At 34.9% G+C, this 20000-nt stretch overlaps 1 protein-coding gene across 3 annotated transcripts in view; it reads right to left on the reverse strand.

The window, feature by feature from the left end:
• LOC145279653 (adhesion G protein-coupled receptor B3-like) overlaps positions 1-20000 on the reverse strand; it is a 267375-nt gene that overhangs the window by 22221 nt on the left and 225154 nt on the right. For all 3 annotated transcript variants that reach the window (XM_080130888.1, XM_080130886.1, XM_080130887.1), the window contains exons 28-30: positions 15491-15580; positions 9366-9398; positions 4439-4495 (exon numbers count right to left, since the gene is read on the reverse strand). In XM_080130888.1, coding sequence (XP_079987014.1) covers positions 4439-4495; positions 9366-9398; positions 15491-15580 — 180 coding nt within the window. The remainder of the gene's footprint in view (positions 1-4438; positions 4496-9365; positions 9399-15490; positions 15581-20000) is intronic.

A 20000-nucleotide genomic window follows, 5' to 3' on the forward strand; every position in this document is an offset into this window, starting at 1 on the left:
CATGAAGCCTCCCCAAGAGGAGAACTATTCATTTCAATTGATGTCAGACGGGGATCAGAGCATTGATGATGTAAAGATAAAAGCTTGGTTTTAGATGCATTAAAAGTAACCAGCCACCGCTTTCCCCATTGTACCATGTGCTCAAGATCAGAGGAGAGAGAGAATCAGAGAGAACTTGGTCATTTACAGCCTTTGATGTATGAATATAATGTAGTACTCACACGTTTACACACGGGAACCAACACATTGTATGCAGTCTACGTCGCAAAGGAGACCAAGACAAAGAATAACTGAAACTTACTTTTTTGTAACAACGATATTTATTTCCTCATTTTCCCGCCACACGTGACTTCTCGTCATGTCTGTGACCTCTCTCGCATGATCGTCTCTCTAATGTGCTTCCTCTCCTTTTTATGGTCTGTTTCCTTACAGTGACGTCATTTTGTATTTTGTATGCATTTGCATACGTGCGTCTACGTGATGTTACAGGAATAAATATTAAAAAAAACACGCATTTTTTATTTCAAGACGAAATTATAAATTTGCAAAATCTTTTGCACCAACGTCATGATATATTGCTGAGTGTGACAGTGGTGATTCAGATGGCGACACGCACTGGCGACCTAAGTGTGCAGAGTTCGAATCCTGTCGGTTCTATAGCACCACTCTTACTTTTCTGACAATCTTCACAAAGTCTTTCCTTTGAGAATCCTAATAACAGAATCAAGCCATCATCACGATGACTCATACGAATTTACTTATTGAAGCTTTTGAAGATTTATTTCTCCACCACAGATTGACATGACAAATTACACCTCACCTAAAAGATAATCGCTCAAAATCCTTGGCTTAACATTCATAGGCAACAAAAATTGGAACAAATACATTGAGGACATTGCCAAGGAATGGTGGATTTCCTCGGCCGCTCTGAAATATTACTCACACCTAAGAGTATCCTATACCTCTACAAAGCCACCATTTTACCAATGCATGGACTATTATTGCCACATCTAGGCTGGTGCATCTATCGCTAGTCTCTCCCTTTTAGACTGCGGCCAAAACAATCTTAAATCTAAAAGATCCTACACTTTCAGCCAAACTCCACTTGCCGCAATGTTTTATTGCTGTGCCTGTTTTACAAGTACTTTAATGAAATCTGCTCTGATGCATAGCACTTGTACCCCCCTCCTCGATGTACATACTCTCGACTAACCTGAAAAGCAGCAAAATTCCACCCTTTCACTGCTGAGGTTTCTAGATGCTGGAAAGCTTTCTGCTCTTAGATTAACGAATAGCTTTGACCAACGAGGAAGACCATGCAGTCAAGACAAAACTGAGGTATCGTCTTTGTGAGATTTATGGAGACGTCCGACGTGCTTAACAGCAACATCACCACCCCCACCAGCAACAAGAGTAGCAACAGGAGTAGCAACAGGATCAGCAGCAACCTCTCTCCCACAGAAGAGACGTTGCAAGCCTATCTTTGTTTTATCGTTATTTCCATGGCAGGTGTTCGTCTTAACTCCAATCTCTGGTCCCCCCCTCGCCAATCTTTTACGAAAAACACCCGTCTAGCTGAATCCACTGTTAAAAACTTTCCCCTCTCTTTATCTATGCCTAAATCAAAACGTAGATTCCATGAACAAAGCTTCTTTCTTGGAACTGCACGCCTGTGGAATTCTGTTTCGTCTGCCTGCTTCCCACCTTACTACAACTTGGATGTCTTCAAGTCCAACGTAAACAAATTCCTGATTAACCACCCCCTTAAGTAGACACTTTATTAAATATCCACACTAACGTACTGTACTTACAATAACCCTTATCCCTGAGTGGCTTCCTGGCCTTGATAAGTGGTGACCACCTTGTAAAAAAAAAATAAGCTAACGAAATAGTTATTGTGTGAAATGTGAAAGCACAGTCGACCACAATGCAATAAGCAGATATGTCAGGAAATATCGCCTGCGTTGAAAACACTTCAACATTCAAGCATGAATAAAATGACCAAAATTCCTATGCCCTGTATTAAGACGTGATCATAAATTGTGTGAATATTCTTCACATACAATTAATCTTTTCTGTCATAACAGGGAAAAGCGATCATTCCTTTAAGTGTGATATACAAATGACCTTCCAAAATAATGCATCCTATATGTTATTTCGCCCGAATGGATCAAATAGGATTGTAAATTGCATTGTCATGATGATTGGACTTATGCATTTATAACCTGAAAGTTTCATCTCTCTATTCCAGATATTGACGGTGTGAGACTAAAAAAAGCAACCCCTGTCACATAGATGAGCATCAGAAGTAGAGGTGCGTCATTGAATTCCTCCATGCAGGAAAACATAGAACCGATCAACATTCACCGGCGCCTGGTTGTAGTTTAGGAAGCTGATGCAGCTGAAGTTAGCACAGTTAGATGGGTTTGCTGATTTCAGAGTGGTGACAAAGCTATGAGTGAGAAAGCGCATTCCTGACTTTTACGATCGAAGCATCAAAAGATGCTGACGAAATTCCATTAAGAATGGTGATGATTATGTAGAAAAATACATTCTGGAGCACAAAAGGTCGCTCGTTTTAATGGTAGTACTCCCGTCTTAAACGTTTTTTTATTAAAAAAAAAAAAGAAAAAAAGAAACTTGACTTCTTAAACGACCCTCATAAAATTGCCACCAGGATAACAAACAAGTTTATCTCTCTTTCGTAAAAATTATCTTCTTTCCAACCCTTTTTAGTATCAAAAAGTCCTATTTGATTAGTCAAGATGATTCTCCTTAACCAATCAACAGACAAGTCAATTTTAATGGGTTGAACGCAAAACTACTTTTTTTCTCTCTTATTACCGAATGTCCAATCAACAAATAAGGAAACGTCTTAATTTGAATGTAAACATTCAGAGGATCGTTTATTTTCCTGGACGTTAAAGAACTTTTATTATAATTGAATTTCTTAAAACCGCAAGTGCAATTAGTTTTGCAAACACTTTTTATATTATTGTTTAATTTAATCTACATTAACAGGGAGACCCGACGTTGTCCAGAATTGAATGATGATCAACGATTGTTTTACCCTCCTATATTTTTATTGTCAACAAAATCGGCTAACTCGCCCATTTTTTTCAATCAAATCGATTGATTGCTTGCTCTAGTTGGAGACCCATCACTGTGTACCAGGAGGAAGCTTCATATGCTTCCCCGTAATTACTTAGTCCACAATACATTGTGGTCTACATTGCACTGTAGAAAACCTACTGTTAATTTATATAAAATTATTTTTTTTTATATATAATGGCTTGAATTAAAGTTAAAAATGCAAAAGTTAAGTATCATGGTTTAATTATGCTTTAAACAGACACATTTATTTCGAACGCGCCCTTGTCATAGCAAAGAACCCGCTATTAATTTTATATACCGAGCATTTGTGTGGTAATAAAACTTCTCAAATGCACTTATAGTGGGCTGCATTAGGTGCTAACTTTGATCAAAATCGCCTGTTCCTTCTTTCATGGGATATTTTCGATTATAAATTATCGATATTTATTGAATATATTCCGATACAAAACCTATCTAAGAACACTACCAGATGCATAAAGTACATTTGTGTGAAATTTCATAACAATCGGCCAAGACGTTTCGGCGTTCATAAGGAAAGAACCTACACGCACACAAAGTTCCTTTTATATAATACAACAGAAATAGATATTATCGTTTATCTATATCTGGTGTGTCCTCTGTACACCCATTGTTTTTAGCATTTTTCCAACTTGGGCAAAAGTTATAACTGAGCTATTCCCTTGCCAAATCACATTAACGAACGTGTAGATTTCTGAGAATAAAGCTGCACGAATTTCTCGGATGAAGAAGTATCAGGCCATATCAACATCTGACAGTCCAGGTTAGTCGCCACTTTCACATCACAAAAAGCAAATTATTTGCCAAAATATTGAAAAAATTTGAACTCACAATAATTAAATAATATTATCTTTTAGTAAGAAAATATATTTTTTTCTTCTTTGCGTCTCTTAGAAGCATGTGCTTATACGGCAGGTATTCACTTGTTACTTTGCATCATTGTTATATATGCTTGTTTAAGCAGTAGAATGTAGACAAGGCAATATATATGCTTGTTTAAGCAGTAGAATGTAGACAAGGCAATATTCCATCACATGGCCTTCCTCTCCATATTCGCAGATGTTTAGCTTTTGTGGCCATGACAACTTGTGATCGTTACACCCTTGTTCTTGAAAGCTTGTCTTATATGGGGCCAGGGGGTGGGGGTTCGAGCTAAGGACTAAGGGGCTTTGGAAAGGGTCATTTAAATAACAGTTGAATGACGGTTACTCTTTAGCGGTTTTGCCCACACTTACAGTTTGATCTCTTCCTGAGATGTTGTTAGAGGCTTTTAATAATGTTTTGAAAACTGTGCTTAATTAGTTACCTCAACATTACGGTAATCAGTATCTGGCTCCTCAGATGCATCGAATACAACATTGTCCTGAAAATTATATAAAAATAAAGAATTAAAAACACTTAAAAAAAAAGAATGGGGGAAATTGGAATCCGGGGGAAGGCTAAGAAGATACAACGGATAGCAATAACGAAAACAGATGACCCTTCAATCAACCATCAAAATAGCAATAAACGATCGTAGATATAAAATATTGTTGATGTAAATAAATTTTATTGTGAAATATACAGTTTGTAATACTTGACTGATCTCCGTCATTTTTGACAGAATAGATACTGCAATAGATTATGACTAGATGGGCGTCCGGCATTGTCCGGTCGTAAAATACACTTAAATATGATATTTTAGTTTATGCTGGTTTCGTATTTATTATTTAGAGCCAATTCTCTATTGATTAGTATAGTCTACACAATATTTATTAGTAATTTAAAAGAAAAAAAAAATGACTTGAGTGCAATCAGCTAAGGTCGAAACCAAAACATTTAGAGCTCTAGCCTTACTCATTAGCATTTGAGCTATCGTCAGACAGATAAGAAGTAGTTAAAAATGAACCGATTTTAACGTATACAACAATATTTGCACATGAGTACAAGAGCACTTTAAGTTAAGCCTGTCAAGTTCCAATTTTGACCACTTAAACAGCTATTTATAAAGTGAGAATGTGTGTGTGAGGACACTTCTCAACCTATATACTCAATGAGTTTTTTTATTTACAGACTGGAAATTTGGCATATAGATTATTCTGACATATGGAAAACGTTTTAATCCCTTTTCATTCGGAAAAAAGGGTTGCTAAGGGGTAAAAAGAACTGGTACGTGGGAGTAATCGGATTTTCACTTTTTTGCAATGCGCATGCGTGAATAGTTCAAATTAAAGATTACTTATGTCAATAATAAGTATTGTTTGAAAACATATCTTGAAGGTCCTGTCACGCTGATCTACTGGTTATCGTACTTGACTCACTCACTTTAGATTTTGGTTTCAATCTCAGCTCGAGTATTTTTTCCTTTTTTACTTACAAGAAGTGAACGGTTTAGAAAAATCAATACTTGCATACACATGTCTCAGTTTCTGTATTAACTAAGATATAATATTTATGCATATTTTACAACCGGGCAATGCCGGGCAGCTTGCTAGTACATATATATATATATATATATATATATATATATATATATATATATATATATATATATATATATATATATATATAGTGGTCCACAAACAAATCATTTGACTCGCCTTGTGCTATCTTGTGACCTTATGTCTTGGAGGAGATGCACATTGAAAAATGGAGACAAACAGACATACGGATATAGTGAGTTATGTAACATATCTGGCTACCCAATGTTACAATGGATTATTACTTATAGTATTTAGTATACTCGATCTATTTGGCTTAATGTTAAGGGTGAATCGTTAATGGTAGGCACCGCCAAAAATGGCCGAAAAATTAAGTTGTTGTTGTTTTTTAAAACGAAATTACATTTATTATAAACCATGATTTCTGAGTAACTTTTTTTTCCAGAAAGATAAAACCCTGAATTTTATCATATAGAAAGCTGAATAATGTAAAACTTTTTCTGCTATTTTTAATTAAATTTTAAATGTTAAAATTTCCCCAAAAGTTAATTGACATTTTTTGTCTTGCACAAAAAGCATATATAAATATTTATATAAAAAAAGGTTTTTGAAAGAATTAAGTTGTTTATTTTTAGTCTAACTAAGATTTAGGGTGATTTTCTATGAATATATGCAAAAATATTATAATATAAGTACCTGGATTTCAAATAATTCCACTTATTCATATAGGCAACCAGTTACTTCGCGTCCATATAGAGTCCATATCGAGAATATTTACGTTCGTGTTTAATAAAAAGCAAACTATGGAAGACCAAACAGGCCAAATAAAACTTATTTTTCAGTGACGAAAATTTCAATGTATTATTAACGCTGAGGCTGGCCAGTACCAGATGGGTGACCATTTGTATGAGTTTGGTTTTTAATGTGTATGTGTGGGGGTTAGGCTCCCAAAAATGGGGGGGGGGGTAAAGCAGAATAAAAATTAAAATTGACCCAGTCTAGAAAGATTTCTCCTTCATTGAACGAGGAAGAACTGTAGGGTTTTTTGACTACATAAGCAACCCCGAGGCTGGCCAGTACCAGATGGGTGAGCATTTTGATGAGTTTGGTTTTTAATGTGTATGTGTGTGTGTGTGGGGGGGTCAGGCTCCCCCAAATGGGGGTGGGTGGGGTGGAATTCAAAGCAGAATAAAAATTAAACTAAACTACATAAGCAACCCTGAGGCTAGTCAGTACCAGATGGCCCATCTGGCAGATGGGTGACCATTTTGATGAGTTTGCTTTTTAATGTGTACGCGTGTGGGGGGCGCAGGCTCCCCAAAATGGGGGGGATTTAAAACAGAATAAAAACTAAACTACATAAGCAACCCTGAGGCTGGCCAGTACCAGATGGGTGACCATTTTGATGAGTTTGGTTTTTAATGTGTATGTGTGGGGGTTAGGCTCCCAAAAATGGGGGGGGGGTAAAGCAGAATAAAAATTGAAATTGACCCAGTTTAGAAAGATTTCTCCTTCATTGAACGAGGAAGAACTGTAGGGTTTTTTGACTACATAAGCAACCCCGAGGCTGGCCAGTACCAGATGGGTGACCATTTTGATGAGTTTGGTTTTTATGTGTATGTGTGTGGGGGGTCAGGCTCTCCTAATGGGGGGGGGTGGAATTCAAAGCAGAATAAAAATTAAACTAAACTACATAAGCAACCCTGAGGCTAGCCAGTACCAGATGGGTGACCATTTTGATGAGTCTGCTTTTTAATGTGTACGCGTGGGGGGGGGGGCTCAGGCTCCCCAAAATGGGGGGGGGGCTTCTTTCTGACAGGTTTTTCAAGAGATTCACGCATAATTCACAATTTTAAGTGTGATATTCAGTCATAACACACCCGAAAACCAATTTAAATCAACTTTAGAAAAACAAGTGCATCGTTGGACAACATCGGCAATTTGACAATAATTTATTCTAAGCTTCCTTTTGTGTAATTTTGACACTGCAAGTGTACGGGCCATACTAAAATAATAACTTTATTTAGAATGCCATTCTTAACATGGGGGGGGGTTCAACTATTCTGCGCTTTCACCTAAGGTTTAACCATTTTTTTACGGTGCGTATTTTTCGCAGTATAAAAAAGTACTGTTTCTAGTTTAAAATTAATTTTTCACTATAAAGTTTCGTTTATGGCAGACGGACGAACAAATGTCCGCTATAGTTTCGGTAAAATAAAAATAAACACGTGTAATAATAAAAATTAATTTTTATTTACCATCCATAATTTTGTCTCGCAATGAAAAGAGAAACGTCTCGTTTCTATGTGAGTGTTGACCAACATAAATTGTACTGATTCACGCTTGCACCGGTTTTGGCAGTCATGGAGATTCAACAAAATTATTTCAGCGCGTATGATCAACCGTAGTCGAAAGGCGGCAAACGTTATCAAATGGGATCGAAAAACTGATGATATTTTTTAACACAAAGGGCACAATATTTATCGATTTTTTTTTGTATCGATTCTTTAAAGAATTCCCTGTTTAATAATGGTCATGCATTATTCGGCTCGCTAAAAAAAAATATTAATTTATTTATCAAAGATTTTAAAATGGCTTTTTTCGTATAAATATTTAAAAAATTTTTTTTTTTTTTTGCTTAGCTTAAATTAATTATTTTACTTAACATATTCACCGAATTTCACACTCCAAAAGTCAAAAGCGGAATAATTAAACACAATCAAAGTTCTGATATTCAGACGTCAAAATAAGGTATGTAAATAATTGTTTTTTTTTTTTTTTTTTTTTTAATCTATAATCCTGTCCCTTACAACAACGGAATATGTTTTGTTTAGTTTCAGATGATTATTTTAAGCATATTTGTTCCCACTTCAAAACAAGGGGGGGGGTGTAAACAAATAAAATATATATATAAATATCGTTTATGAAAAATAAGTACACTGTTATAAAGTTCATTCTTCCCTTAATAATCGCTGAAAATTTCGTATTGATTGGATAATTACCTGATTTTTGGTAGATTTTTAAAAAGACGGTCCGTCAAAAAGTACTTACCTGCCCCCCCCCCCCCCAGTTTTGGCGGTGCCTAGTTAATGGCCAAGGAGATAAGCATTCGATACTAGGTCGAGTCATACCAAAGGATCTAAAAGATATTGATTTCTCTTTGCTTAGCATTCAACATTATGAAGCGGGGATTATGGGTAGGTAGAAACGATTTGCGCTATTCTTAACACTTCGTTATAGTGGCTAATGAAAAAGGAGCCCTTTATATGGAAATCGCTCAAGACAAGGCATGGAGCCACTTGATACAAAAAACTACAAAAAATAGTACTTCATGATTAAAAATTTACTAACAATAAATGCTTGATAGATGGGCTTTTGATCCAGAAAACAGCAATTCTTTCCCCTTTGTCAGAAACATTGCTCATAGAATGTAAGGACTGAAGGAAAAAAATAAGGGAAGTAAGAGTTACAAGGCTTCCGAAAGTAAATCAAAAGTCCACACACTCTAAACTATAGCCAACCACTTTATTTTTTTAGTATACCGGTGACGTAAAAGTGACACCATATAGGAATGTAGTCAAACAATTATATCGGGGTTAATAATTTTTTATAATTATTACAAGTTTATAAAAACTATGAAAAAAATAATTAGCCGATCAAACCGTTTTTTTTAATGAGGAACAGTGAGAGGACATCTGAACGTAAGAGTAAAATTATCACTTTTTTTTTTTATATCAGAACGTATTATAAATGTCGCATTTGGTTCGATTTTGATTACATAGGGAAATGATATCAAATTAAAAGGCTACTTACGTAGTTCGACGATTGTTCTCTTAGCTGTGATGACTGAGAAAAAAAGTAATAATAATCGATTATTTTTATTTCATTATAATAAAGGAATATATAAAAAGAATATTTTACTGAAACTATTATGCAGTTTTTTTCCTGGTAAAAAACTTGGCCTAAAGATGCTGCTTTACTTAAGGTGTGGCAGCAGAAATATGCATGCATATATGTTACCAATAATGTTTCTAAAAAGATATGAATATATATATATAATAATATATATATATAATAATATATATATATATATATATATAATAATATATATATATATATATATATATATGCGCAGAATGAAGCAGATGTAAGACGTTATAAAAAAATAAATATAAATATTCGCCTATATATTAAAAAAGATGCATGATTGTATATATATATATATATATATATATATATATATATATATATATATATATATATATATGTGTGTGTGTGTGTGTGTGTGTGTGTGTGTGTGTGTGTGTGTGAATCGATGAGGGCTGGGCGACGCTGGGAGAACCAATAACCATGTCAGTTGATTAAGAGACAGTCTGTCGTCTAGGTGGCCCCATTGACACGAATTCAGGGGAATTCGCACGGTGGAATTCTAATGATGATGATGATGATGATGTTTTAAAGAATAAATTTGTTCTTGATAGATGATCAAAATGATCGCCCCCCCCCCCCCCCAAGGATGGATAGCCGAGAAGTATTTACGCTGGACTGAAAGTCATAAAAATAATTCCTAAGCAGAACAGCCAGGACACGAATGTTAATTGACAGACCGGTTCCCGGAAAACTCGTCCCGGGAAAACTCGTCTCGGGAAAACTCGTCTCGGGAAAACTCGTCTTCGGAAAACTCGTCTCGGGAAAACTCGTCCCCTTTCGCTAGGTAGGAAAACTGGTCCCTTATTGAATAAATATCGATTGAAAACATATTTTATGATCGTTCTTGAAGGGGATATTGTTTTTTTAAAATAACTATAGCCCCCCCCCCCATAATATTTAAAAAAATTTTTTTTACTTGTTTAATGTTTTTTATTTATTTTTTTTTAAAATAAAATCGATTTTCTAAGTGTCCGTTTTCTACCTAACTGGCTAAGTTCTTAGTGGTTTCACTTATTTTAAAGCGTTTATTATGTTCATAAACGAGACCGCATATTTTTTTATACTAATATAAAAAGAATTTACTTATTTACTGTTGTTATAAAAGGGTAAAATCGATTTGGGTTTGTATTACTGTACACATAGATTCGAAAAAGTTGTCAAAAAGCAAATATGTAACAAATAAATGTTATCAAAGGCAAGATAAGTTGCTTTCCTACCAAACTGGATATATTTTTCGTGTTTTTATTCAATGTAACATGTTTATTCAGCTCGAAAAACATACAGTGTTTACCGATGTATTGGACAATTCACAATGGCGGCCGACTCTCTCTTAAACACGGTAAGTTCGGGAAAAGGTGTTATAAATAATAAACTAGACAAAATACTATTAAAAAAACACCGAATATATGTCAACCTATGTCACGGTAATATATATTGAGCAAATTTCTAACAGTATTTTGTCTAGTTTATTATTTATAACACCTTTTCCCGAACTTACCGTGTTTAAGAGAGAGTCGGCCGCCATTTTGAATTTTCCAATACATTGGTAAACACTGCATGTTTTTCGAGCTGAATAAACATGTTAAATTGAATAAAAACACGAGAATTATATCCAGTTTGGTAGAAAAGTAACTTATCTTGCCTTTGATAACATTTATTTGTTATATATTTGTTATATATTTGTTTTTTAACTACTTTTTTCGAATCTATGTGTACAGTAATACAAACCCAAAGTTTAATATTTTTTAAAATATAATTTAGAGAGAGGGGGGGTAAAACTATATCTCCCTCCGAAAAACAACCAACAAAAAATGAAATTAAAAAGATTCTTGATAAACGATAGCGGAGTTTTCAATAAAATCGATTAATAAACTTATTTAGTGATTACTTTTTCTCTGAATGATTGATTTTAGAATTTTGAAGTAAAAATTAAAAAAATTAAAAATGAGTTAACGAGAGATTGTTAACACATGGCATCTCTCGCGCCAAAAAAATATTTCGCTTTTAATTCATTAGTTAATTTTTGCAAAATTTGACAGGACGACAATAAATGTGGATAATTGATAGAATTATAATTTTAAATAACGCATGAGTGCATTTGGTATGAGAGAAAACAAAAACATAACAACAAAAAACTATCATAATTAAAAAACCAAAACAAAAAAGTAACGAAGAATCGAATCGCTCCCTGTTTTTAAATTTTTTTTTTTTATTATTGTTTTATGACTCCAAAAAACATCGTTAAAATAAGAACCAAAAAAATTGTAATTAACTTTGTATGAACATAATAAACGCTTTAAAATAAGTGAAACCACTAAGAACTTAGCCAGTTAGGTAGAAAACGGACAATCGATTTTATTTGAAAAAAAAAAAAGACATTAAACAAATAAAAATATTTTTTTTTTAAATATTATGGGGGGGGGGGCTATAGTCTATTTTAAAAAGCAATATCTCCTTCAAGAACGATCATAGAATGTGTTTTCAATCGATATTTATTCAATAAGGGACCAGTTTTCCTACCTAGCGAAAGGGGACGAGTTTTCCGGAGACGAGTTTTCCGGAGACGAGTTTTCCGGAGACGAGTTTTCCCGAGACGAGTTTTCCCGAGACGAGTTTTCCTAAATTCGACAGACCACCAAGCCGTCAAGTAGCTGAGCGTAAATGGAAATTGTATTGGATAAGCAGACAGGAATATTGGTTGTTAAAGTACCGAGGTCATAAAATCCGGTCTAAGGAATATGACAGCCGACGGGGCCTGGTGTTTTGGCTTGGCCGAAATCATGATTATCTGTTGATAAAAGAACACCATGGAAACGGGTCAACGGGACCCGTTGAGTGGTAATCGACCGTGACAACCCACCCTTCCTGGCGTGTGGACATTTATTGCTTTACTGACGTGGTAATTTAGTCTGGGATCGTGGTAGAAGGAGTGATGGAGGTGACGAGGCTCGTTAAAACCTGAAAACCCTTTTTTCTCTTCAATAATGTTAAAGGTCTTTTTATTATTTTCTTATCTTTTTCTTCTGCGACCCGGGGCGTTCAGAGTTCAGAGGGACATTAATTGAACATCGAAACAAAGGCAGCGGCCGCTGATTGGTTGGTCGCTAATTCTTGACATATTGAGAGAGGTGGGGATTGCAACTAACCGATATTGATAAAAAAAGGTGAAGAAAAGATCGACAGAGATTTTTGCCACACGCCTTGGCGGTACGCACTTCTCCCAATATGCGCCTCTGTGAACTGATTCTTCCCCGTATACTGACAATATAAAAAGGGAGTACTTTGTTAAAGAAACCGCCAGTCCCTGTTTGCATAACTAGACCAGTTGTGTATATACTGTTATTGAAGTTGAAAGCAATAATTACTCTATGTTAATAAAAGCCAATTAAGCTTTGACTTTTTTCTTCGTTTGAAAACGCCGTGTTGAGTGCAGTCTATTTTTCAGACAGCCCAGTTGACCGTTTGGAAGCTGATTCAAAGGTGGAAACAATGAGCAGACGACGGCGACGGAGATGAACTCGACCACTAGATGACAACATGGATAAAGCCACGGGGATCGGCATCGATTGTATCTGAGCTCTGCTCTGTAGGGGTTATATATATATATATATATATATATATATATATATATATATATATATATATATATATATATATATATATATATATATATAATAAGTTAAGCAACATTGAGCCTGGTTAGTACCAGATGAGTGACCATTTGGGAATTCTAGGGGCTGTATGTGCTTTCCGCTTATCTCGGCATTTGTTTCCAGTTGTCCTGTACATACACTTCATTTGCCACTGGTATTTAACAATGTCGACTCAGGAGAGGTGTGGTTGAAGATTGCACACCTCCTACCACAAAAATTTCACACACAGGCACCCCTTCGTGGGTATCCATAGTCTGTCAAAGACTGAAGGAGCCTGTATATATATATATATATATATATATATATATATATATATATATATATATATATATATATATATAGTGTGTTCATATGTATGTACATGTCTTATATTTTGGTTTTCTTTAGATCCGGTATGTGTGTGTGTGTGTGTGTGTGTGTGTGTGTGTGTGTGTGTGTGTGTGTGTGTGCACAGACATGACAAAAGAATATACACCCATATAAACATTTTATTTCAATAGATATATAATTTATAGTACAAAATCGAAAATAAATGGTCACAAATTTTAAAACTAATACTTGGTTGACACTCTCTTTGCGGTTTTAATGTTAGGACCTTTCTAAGAATTAATCAATTGACGAATATCATCTTGAGAAATTTCTTGCCACGTCTGACACAATAATGCTTAGAAGATGGTTTCCTTTTTTAATTTTATCAATTATCAACATTTATTGTCGTCCTGTCAAATTTTGCAAAATTATAATTTTAAATAACGCATGAGTGCATTTGGTATGAGAGAAAACAAAAACATAACAAAAAACAAACAAAAAAAAACTATCAGAATTAAAAAACCAAAACATAAAAGTAACGAAGAATCGAATCGCTCCCTGTTTTTTAATTTTTTTTTGTGTTGTTTTTTTTTATTATTGTTTTTATTACTCCAAAAAAAACATCGTTAAAATAAGAACAAAAAATATTTTGTAATTTACTAATAAATCAAAAGCGAAATATTTTTTTGGCGCGAGAGATGCCATGTGCTCTCTCGTTAACTCATTTTTATTTTTTTTAATTTTTACTTCAAAATTCTAAAATCAATCATTCAGAGAAAAAGTAATCACTAAATAAATTTATTAATCAATTTTATTGAAAACTCCGCTATCGTTTATCAAGAATCTTTTTAATTTCATTTTTTGTTGGTTGTTTTTCGGAGGGAGATATAGTTTTTACCCCCCCTGTCTCTAAATTATATTTTAAAAAATATTAAAATTTATTATTTTCTTTTAAAAACCAAATCTCCCTCAGTAATTTCTTTAATTTTCTATTTTTTAGCGATTATCAAGACCCCTAAGATGTGATATACCCTCATGTCGGACATTATTTCTCGTTCTCACGTAACACTCGACAAGTTTTTTGTTTGTTTTCTTTACCGAATAAACGATTCCAAATAAATTAAGCAACAAAAAACATAATCGGCGAGGTAGAAAAATCGATTTTACCCTTTTATAAACAACAGTAAATAAGTAAATTCTTTTTATATTAATATAAAAAAAAATATGCGGTCTCGTCTATGAACATAATAAACGCTTTAAAATAAGTGAAACCACTAAGAACTTAGCCAGTTAGGTAGAAAACGGACATTTAGAAAATCGATTTTATCTAAAAAAACAAAACAAATATTAAACAAGTAAAAATATTTAAAAAAAAATATTAGGGGGGGGGGCGCTATAGTCTATTTTCAAAAACAATATCTCCTTCAAGAACGATCATAAAATGTGTTTTCAATCGATATTTATTCAATAAGGGACCAGTTTTCCTACCTAGCGAAAGGGGACGAGTTTTCCGGGTACGAGTTTTCCGGAGACGAGTTTTCCGGAGACGAGTTTTCCGGAGACGAGTTTTCCTAAATTCTACATTTTCATATCGTACATATCCCCAATCTTTTGCAGCACACAGATTCTTCAGTTTGTCTTACCAGATTATTATTTGATTAATTGATTGACTTGTATAATATCTTTTTTTTTGTTCATATATCATACTGCCAACTCTTCCGTGCTTAATCATTAAAAAATATTTTTTTATAACCTGTATAATTTATAGATTGATTTGATTGATTCTTTGATCTGTTATTCTAATGAAAATGCTTTTTAGTTCACAATAATATTTATTTTATACATATTCAAATTCATATCTATCCTCTGATAAAAAGTTCCTGTCTTTGAAAATCCATGGGTTAAAGATTTTTCTTTATTATAATTCCTCACTTGAATTTTTAATAGATTTAAAAATATTGCAATTCTTTCAATTTTTATTTACATCAATAATTTTTCTTATGACGATATAAATCGATAGATAAGTTTAATATTAATTGAACAAACCTGTGTTCGCTTCGATTTGTTGAGGATCGTTCGATCTGTTGACCGTAAATCCACTAAACGGTGGTATTTGCTTGCTATTGCCTGGCGAAACTGAAATTATAAAATATATATTCATAGTTAATAACATCTTTCAAACGATTAAATTTGAAAAACAAATGTATACTATTCCTCCTACTACCACAATAAAATAATACGCCTTATGTCTCTGTTTCGATAACTCGATGTATAGCGATGCCTTTGAATGTAACACTAAGGGACGTAATGCAGTATAGATTCAAGTGTATGCAATCATAAGCTTACTGAATTATTACTGTTATATTATTTTTGTAGAAAAATGTCAGCTGCACTTTTTCCGAATACGTACGGAGCATATTTTTTAATAACTCACCGGATCAGTCAGTTTATGAAAACGCTGTCTTTATTTGACACTTCAACTCGTACTTGTGACAAGTAGCATGATGCGAGAGAGAGAGAGAGAGAGAGAGAGAGAGAGAGAGAGAGAGAGAGAGAGAGAGAGAGACACACACACACACACACACGCACACACATAAAAAGATAGAGATAGCAACGGATGGAGTTGGCGAATTTGCGACGAATTGCAGCCGCACATGCGTTTGCTTGAGTTGCCTCTCGGTGTTTGTTCTTTGTTGCGCACGCGCGCGCGCGAGCGCGCGTGTGTGTGTGTTTATATTGATAGATATTTTCATTGTTTCCTCTGTCTGGCCATTGACATCATCTCCAGTCAATATCTAGGAGTCCAGGCTGGTTTTTTGCTTACATTGTAGCTATTCACAAAATCTAGCATTGCCCAGCCAACATTAGTATTTTTATTTTTTAAGTGATCTAAAAGCTATAAGGGATATCAGTCTGATTGAGACGTTGCAAGGCGCGCCGAAAACCTAAATCTACGACTACAATAAACCATTTATTAAGGCGACTTACTAGATTACATTACTGGATCACGTAGCCAAAACCACTCAACTACTTCAAACAAATATTTCCCTTTTCAAGAGATATCAGAATAAAATATTGTTTTTTTTAATATTTATGTGTAATTTGAAGCGAGAAAATGTGTTGATGTTGGTATATGTTCCTATATGTTTGCCAAGTGACAGCATATAGTGGCATGATGACAGCGATTCTAGTCAGATCGCTGAAGTGAAGAGATGTTGAGCCTGGTTACAGATTGGTAACCATTGGGAGGATGGCGACCCCCCCCCCCTCGCAAACAACACCGCAGAAACCAACATCGTAATCTCACATAGATGAGATATGCATTTAACGGGGAACTGATTGTGAATTTAATATTTTATAGAAACTTCCTCCTTCTGAGGAAGCTGGATCAACCCGACCAGGCTGATTGCCATACCAGATACTATATCCTGCTACTACTACTACTACTACTACTACTACTACTACTACTACTACTACTACTACTACTACTAATAATAATAATAATGATAATAATGAGGGCACTAGGGGAACAAGACGACTATAAATACTTAGGAATTCTGAAAGCGGACACCATCAGAGCAACAGAAATGAAAGAGAAAATTGGAAAGGAATACCTCAGGAGAACAAGAAAACTCCTGGAAACGAAATTATATAGCAGAAACCTAATAAAAGGTATAAATACATGGGAAGTATCACTAGTAAGATACTGTGGACCGTTTATAGGGTGGACAAAAGAAGAACTGAGACAACTCGACCAGAAAACCAGGAAACTCATGACCATGTATAATGCACTACATCCAAAGGACGATATTGACAGACTCTACGTGAAAAGAAGAGGACTGATCTGTATAGAAGAATGTGTGAAGAATACGAAAAAAGAACTAGAAAAATACATAATGCAAAACACTGAAAGGATAATTATGGCAGCGAGAGACACTGAAAAAAAATAACAAAACAGAAAACAGAGAGACAAATGACAAAACGAGAAAAAAGAAATGGGAAGAGAAACAACTCCACGGAAGATTCATAAGAATGACAAAAGATGAGAATAATGAAAACACCTGGACATGGATGCAAAAAGGACATATAAACCAAGAAACTGAATCTCTAATAACTGCAGCACAAGATAACTCGATAAGAATCAAGCATATCAAAGCAAGGATCGATAAAACACAAGAAACCAGCAAATGCAAACTATGTGGACAAAGAGACGAAATGATAAACCATATATTAAGTGAATGCAGCAAACTGGCCCAAAAGGAATACAAAAACAGGCATGACCAAGTGGGGAGGGCAGTGCACTGGGAATTGTGCAAACGACTGCATTTTGAGTGTACAGACAAATGGTACAAGCATAAACCCGCAACAGCACTTGAAAACGAGAACCACAAAATCCTATGGCATATGGACATACAGATGGACAAACCCATCCAAGCAAGAAGACCAGATGTCATAATAATTAACAAGAAAGAAAAATCCTGTCAAATCATAGACTTTGCTGTCCCAGCTGACCAGAGGGTGAGTATGAAAGAAAAGGAGAAACGAAGCAAATACACAGAGCTAGCCAGAGAGTTAAAAGAGATTTGGATGATGAAGAAAATCAAAATAGTACCAATAATAGTAAGAGCACTAGGAACAATTCCGAAAAACTTCGAAAACAAGAATGTCAGAAATTGGAATCAGAGGAATAACTGCAAAAGTACAATGGCTAACGATAATGAAAACGACTGAAATATTAAGGAAAACCCTTAAATGCGGAGAATAATACAAGAAGACAATATAACGAATAAGCGTTACAGGGAATGAAGAACACCAAAGCTGCATATCTACAAGTTCTACACCCCCATCATGCATCCCCCCCTTATTTCATCACCGCTTCCCCCAATAAAAAAGTGATACTAAAGAGCCGAGAAGAGAGCGCTAGCCAGACCTCGGCTGGACAAGCACAAAGAGAACTGGGACCTTGGGGAGGCTGAGTGCCACTCAAATTCCAGTATAAACCAATGGCCACCGCCGGCGAGAAATCAATGGTAAGAGGCTGTTGCGATGAATTCATTTGCAAATGCTATCGAAGGAGGTGGAGAGAGCTGGACGTCTGGGGAGACTTGTTGTCACTCAGCTTCCACAGGACACTACAGGTTTCCAATCAGATCGTTTATCGACTTGTGTGAAAGCTCCATGTGAGCTGCCAATAATAATATAAAATGGAAAAATCCTATGGGACGTTGATGGACAAACAGATAAACCTATCCAAGAAAGAATACCAGATGTGATACTAGTTAACAAGAAGGAAAAGTCCTGCCAGATTGTAGATTTTGCTGTTCCCACGGACCACAGAGTGCTCAAGGAAATGGAGATGCGAAGCAAATACACAAAACTGGCCAGAAAGTCAAGATACACGAATAATAGTAGGAGCACTAGGAACAATACCGAAAAACTTCGAAAAAAGAATGGGAGAGATTGGAATCAGAAAGATAGCTGAGAAAATACAATGGTTAACAATAATGAAATACTATTGAAAAACAGCTGAAATATTAACGAAAACCCTTGAATGTGGAAACAACACATGAACTCCAGGCACTAGCCAGATATATAGAAAGGAACACCACATGAAAGCAAGAAAACTAAAACAGTACAATCGTAAGTTAATACCCCACCCACATAAAAGGAGGCAGTATCAACTAGCACTATACCAAATAGTTGAAGAGGATCAAGGAGGATGGAAAGACCGAAGAGAGAAAGCACTAGCCAGACCTCTGCTGGATAAGTATGAAGAGGACTGGAACCTTTGGCAGGCTTATTGCAACCCAAATTCCAGTAAAGACCAATAGTCGCTGCAAACGAGAAATCAATGGTAAACGGCTGTTGCAATAATGCAAATTCATCTGCAAATGCTATCGAAAGAGGTAGAGAGTTCTGGAAATCTGGAAGAGCTTGTTGTCATTCACTCCAGAGAAAGTCACAAGTTGTTCTCAAAGAAAAATCTTTGATGATGGCATATGTGATTAGTCCTGGAACACGAAGAAAATAATACGATAATTGTAGGAGCACTAGGTTTAGTTTCGAAAACGTCGGGAAAATAACTAGTACAAATTGGAATAAAACAAAGATTGACACCATACAAAGAACGGCAATGATTAAAACAGCCGACATCTGGAATGCGGAAACCAAGTAACAAATACGAATCTAACAGATAATTAAATAAAATAAATAAAATATAAACTAACACGAAATAAATAAACAAACATGTTATAACAGTATAATTAAAATTGAGAGGTTGGATACACGTGAAAAGTGGTTTATAATTAACCTCAAACATAATGATAAGTTAATTATCATATAAAACATAATGATAAGTTAATTATCATATAAAACATAATGATAAGTTAATTATCATATAAAACATAATGATAAGTTAATTATCATATAAAATCAAGAACTATGTAGGAATGCCCTCCCTTAAATTTAATTGAAACTGAATCAAATCCCGTATGTTCTAACGTTAGAAATAAGATGAGTCGTAGGATATAGCAATATGAAGCAAGATTATAACATG

The sequence above is a fragment of the Euprymna scolopes genome, chromosome 7 (assembly GCF_053919585.1).
Source record: "Euprymna scolopes isolate OS-2025 chromosome 7, ASM5391958v1, whole genome shotgun sequence".
Classification (NCBI taxonomy): Eukaryota; Metazoa; Mollusca; class Cephalopoda; order Sepiida; family Sepiolidae; genus Euprymna; species Euprymna scolopes.